This window comes from Zea mays, chromosome 3, assembly GCF_902167145.1.
Source record: "Zea mays cultivar B73 chromosome 3, Zm-B73-REFERENCE-NAM-5.0, whole genome shotgun sequence".
Lineage (NCBI taxonomy): Eukaryota > Viridiplantae > Streptophyta > Magnoliopsida > Poales > Poaceae > Zea > Zea mays.
This window is the reverse complement of record NC_050098.1, coordinates 219,194,574-219,197,881: the sequence shown is the minus strand read 5'-3', so window position 1 is coordinate 219,197,881 and position 3,308 is coordinate 219,194,574. Positions and strand designations below refer to the sequence as shown.

The following is a 3,308-nucleotide window of genomic DNA, read 5'->3' as shown; positions in this document are numbered from 1 at the left end:
AGCCTAGAGGCCAGCAGCTCAGTAGGCAGCAGCGCTGCCTGGCCTGTGGCCCGTGCCTGTGTGCGCAGTGAGCGTCACCCATCACTGGTACAACCAGTAATAACCACACGCACACCAACCCCTGCTGCACACTCTCTTCACCGTTCGGTTCCCAGGCATTTTAAAAATCCAGATTCAAACAATGTAATGTGCTTTAGTATTTGATAACTTGCCTGTATCTTAAATTCTCCAAGGGTTGTAATCTGTTTCGACGGAATTCTATGACCTCCACGGGTCGCCGGCCCCGCTCCCCGACAAAGCGCGTGCCGGCCGGCTACTCTTTTTCCGGTCTTGCGGTGCGCGCACCCACCGCTTTTCCTTTGGCCCGGCCCCGGCCGCCATCAGTGCGATCCACCGACCACCATCCACCGCCGGTCCTCGAGAGTCCGGCCGGACGCGACGCGACACACCATTTCGAACTGCAACCAACGATGGCAGTGACCGGAACACGATACGCGCGGCGCGGGAGTAAACTTTCATTTCAATTCGGTTCGAAGATCAGAGGACGGCCGTGACCTTTTTTTTTCGACAGCTTGCGTGCGCCAGTCATATACTACTCTACAACAGAATCAAAGGCACCACCGCTGCGACTGCGAGCGGCCCCCTTTTGGTTGTTTGCTTTGCCCCTTTCCACGGCGCCGACCGACAGACAGGGAGCAATTTCGACACCACAGAACAAGCAGAGGAGGGAACGGATGATCTCGGAGGGTTACCGGCGAATTTCGAATCCTTGCTTGTCAAAATTGCACCATTTTCTTCTTTTTTTAAAAAAACGAAACAAGGCAAAAAAAAGAAGGCCAATCTGTGCACGGTTACCGGCGACCGAATTGCTGAGTTTTTTTTTTAATCTTTGCTGCTTGCTGCTAGGCGAGGAGCATCTGGAAGAGCATGTCGTTCCAGATGTCGATGGGTCCCGGGAGGCACCAGTGGATGCAGTCGTTGTAGAGCTGCACCTTCTCGTTGGGCCAGTGCCCGTAGCGGCTGGGGTGGCCGTCGGGCCGCATCAGCATCGCCGCCGTGGCGTCCATGAGCATCAGGCGCCGCCCCTTCTCGGCGGCGGCCTTCTCCGCGGCGCGGAACTCCTCCATCTGCGCGGTGTAGAAGTGCAGGTCGCGGCCCTCCATGGCGGTCTGGTTCGCCCGCAGCGGCTGCGTGCGCCTGCAGTCGCCGCCGTGGTCCCAGGTCCCGTTCTCGAAGTGCGACATCGGGGAGAGCATGCGCACGATGACGCGCCCTCGCAGGCGCTCCAGGTCGTTGATGGCGCGCAGCGCCACGCGCCACGCGCGGCGCTGCGAGTAGTAGAGCGTCAGGTCGGGCACGCCGTACTGGCGGCTGCAGAAGCTGCACCCGACGAGGCGCCGCCGCTCGTAGAAGAGGGAGGGGCGGGAGAACCAGTTGGCCGCCGACACCAGCACGTAGTCGAAGCGGGGCATCTGGGACACCCACTTGTCGTCGGGCTCGTCCAGGTAGAGGCTCCAGTGGCCCGTGTGCGCGGGGCCGTCGTGGTCGGGCTCCCGGGCGCGCACCAGGAACGGCGACCAGAACATGCTGATGGTGAAGTTGTACGCCCGGTAGTGGTACACCTTGTTCTGGTCCGACGGGTTCGCCGACAGGTCCTTGGGATACGCCACCTGCAGCCAGCCATGGAGACACAGTGGTCGCGAGGTCAGTTCGCTGCTTGCATGTGGCTGTCTCTGCTCTGGTGGTGTGGTGTAGTGTGGAAGTGGAAGCTTCAGCTGCGCAAAGTCTGATGCGTCTCGGCGGCAGAGCAGGCCGTTGTCATCATCATCACTCAGGAGCAGCCGAGCACATAAACGAAGTAACCAACGGACCTGGGACAGGAGGCAGAGCAGCGACTGCATGTGGTTCCGCGCCAGCGAGTCCCCGACGAAGGCCAGCGACTTCCCGCGGGCGAACTGCAGGAACTGCAGCGGGTCGAAGCGCGGCAGCTCGCATCCGGAGGGCCGCCACCGCCACTTGAGGAAGCCCAGGTCGGGGCGGCCGTACTTGAGGCAGTTCTGGTGCTCCTGGATCATGTGGCACGTCTTGTGGTTGTAGTAGGGCGCCTCCGCGTCCGGCACCCACTCGCCGCGGAAGATGTCGCAGTACTTCATGACGCTGACCACGGGCGCCGAGGAGGCCAGCTTCGCGGTGCGCGGCGCCACGCCGACGCCCACCAGCCCGAAGTACTGCGCGTTGGTGAGCACGATGAGGATGGCCAGCGCCGAGAAGTAGACCGGCACCGGCCCGAACAGGAACCGCACCAGCCAGTGGAGCTTCTTCATCCTACCGGCCTTCTGCCGCCGCCGCCTCGAGCGGCAGACCTCCGATTCAACTCCCCACACCGTACCTAGCTGGCTACCTAGCAATCTCTCACCCGCGCGGCTAGCAATTCATGCCCAAGTCGAGCGTCGGCTAGTAAGACGACGACGGCCTCCGGCGCTGGTGGCCGGGCTCACCGCTCTCGCTCGCTCGCTGTGTGCTATCCATCCATGCCGAAACCCCTTTTGGTGCTCTTGAATAAGCCGGTGGCCGCGTGAAGGCAGGGAGTAGGTGCGCGGCCGGTTTCAATAATACTGCCAAGTGGGTCTCGCAAGAGAACATGTCTGTCCCTGTCAATATTAATCGCGTAAGCCCCCGTCATTAAGAAAATGCCCTCCCGCTTGACCTCTGTTTTGGGAGAGGGGGGGGGGGGGGGGGGGGGGGGGGGGTCATCGCCCGCTGCTTGCCCTGCTGCCGAGCTGTAAAAATTGAGCTGTCTTTGACGAGTGCCCGGGTCGTGCCCCCCTGCAGATCTGAAACAGATTATCCCACCATATAATACGCGTTTTGCTGTACCACTACTGATGCAGGAGGATATAAAACAAATGCGACAGACAGCGGTCGACGTGCGTGCGCGCCCATCGATAAGAAGAACATCGGGTATTAGTTGTGGTTCGGGAGTGCTCGCCATGCTCGGTTTCAGAGGCGGGATGTTTGTCCGGTGGGAGCTTGGCGAGATTGACGGTGGCGGCGGGCGGCGGAGAAGATGCCTTCTGCTCGTGGTCGGCCTTTACCAGCCATAGCGTAACGAGAGAGAGAGAGAGAGAGAGGGAGGCAACTGCGACGGCAAGGAACCGGCGCCTGACCGGGCGTCCTGACATCAGATTGGATCCAAGTAGCCATCACGGAAGGCGCGTCGCCTGGTTGGGCCCCATCCGGCCGGCGATCTCAGTTCGGCAGGAGGCGGACGTTAACCCCGAGGTTGGCACGGTCTGTGCCACCATATG

General features: G+C 61.2%; 1 protein-coding gene across 1 annotated transcript; it reads right to left on the bottom strand.

The window, feature by feature from the left end:
* Positions 1–736: 736 nt before the first annotated feature.
* On the bottom strand, positions 737–2,642 carry LOC100277263 (uncharacterized). Its single transcript, NM_001150882.2, has 2 exons — positions 1,872–2,642; positions 737–1,670 (listed from the first exon to the last, which is right to left on the bottom strand). Exons 1-2 carry the CDS (start codon positions 2,322–2,324, stop codon positions 903–905), a joined length of 1,221 nt encoding a protein of 406 aa, NP_001144354.2. The 5' UTR covers positions 2,325–2,642; the 3' UTR covers positions 737–902.
* Positions 2,643–3,308: the final 666 nt, after the last annotated feature.

Bases quoted from the DNA above. Each gene is read 5' to 3' on its own strand.
- LOC100277263 (NM_001150882.2), bottom strand. From the start codon at position 2,324: ATGAAGAAGCTCCACTGGCTGGTGCGGTTCCTGTTCGGGCCGGTGCCG. The intron at 1,671-1,871 runs GTCCGTTGGTTA...GGCTGGCTGCAG, and splicing joins TGCTCTGCCTCCTGTCCCAG to GTGGCGTATCCCAAGGACCT.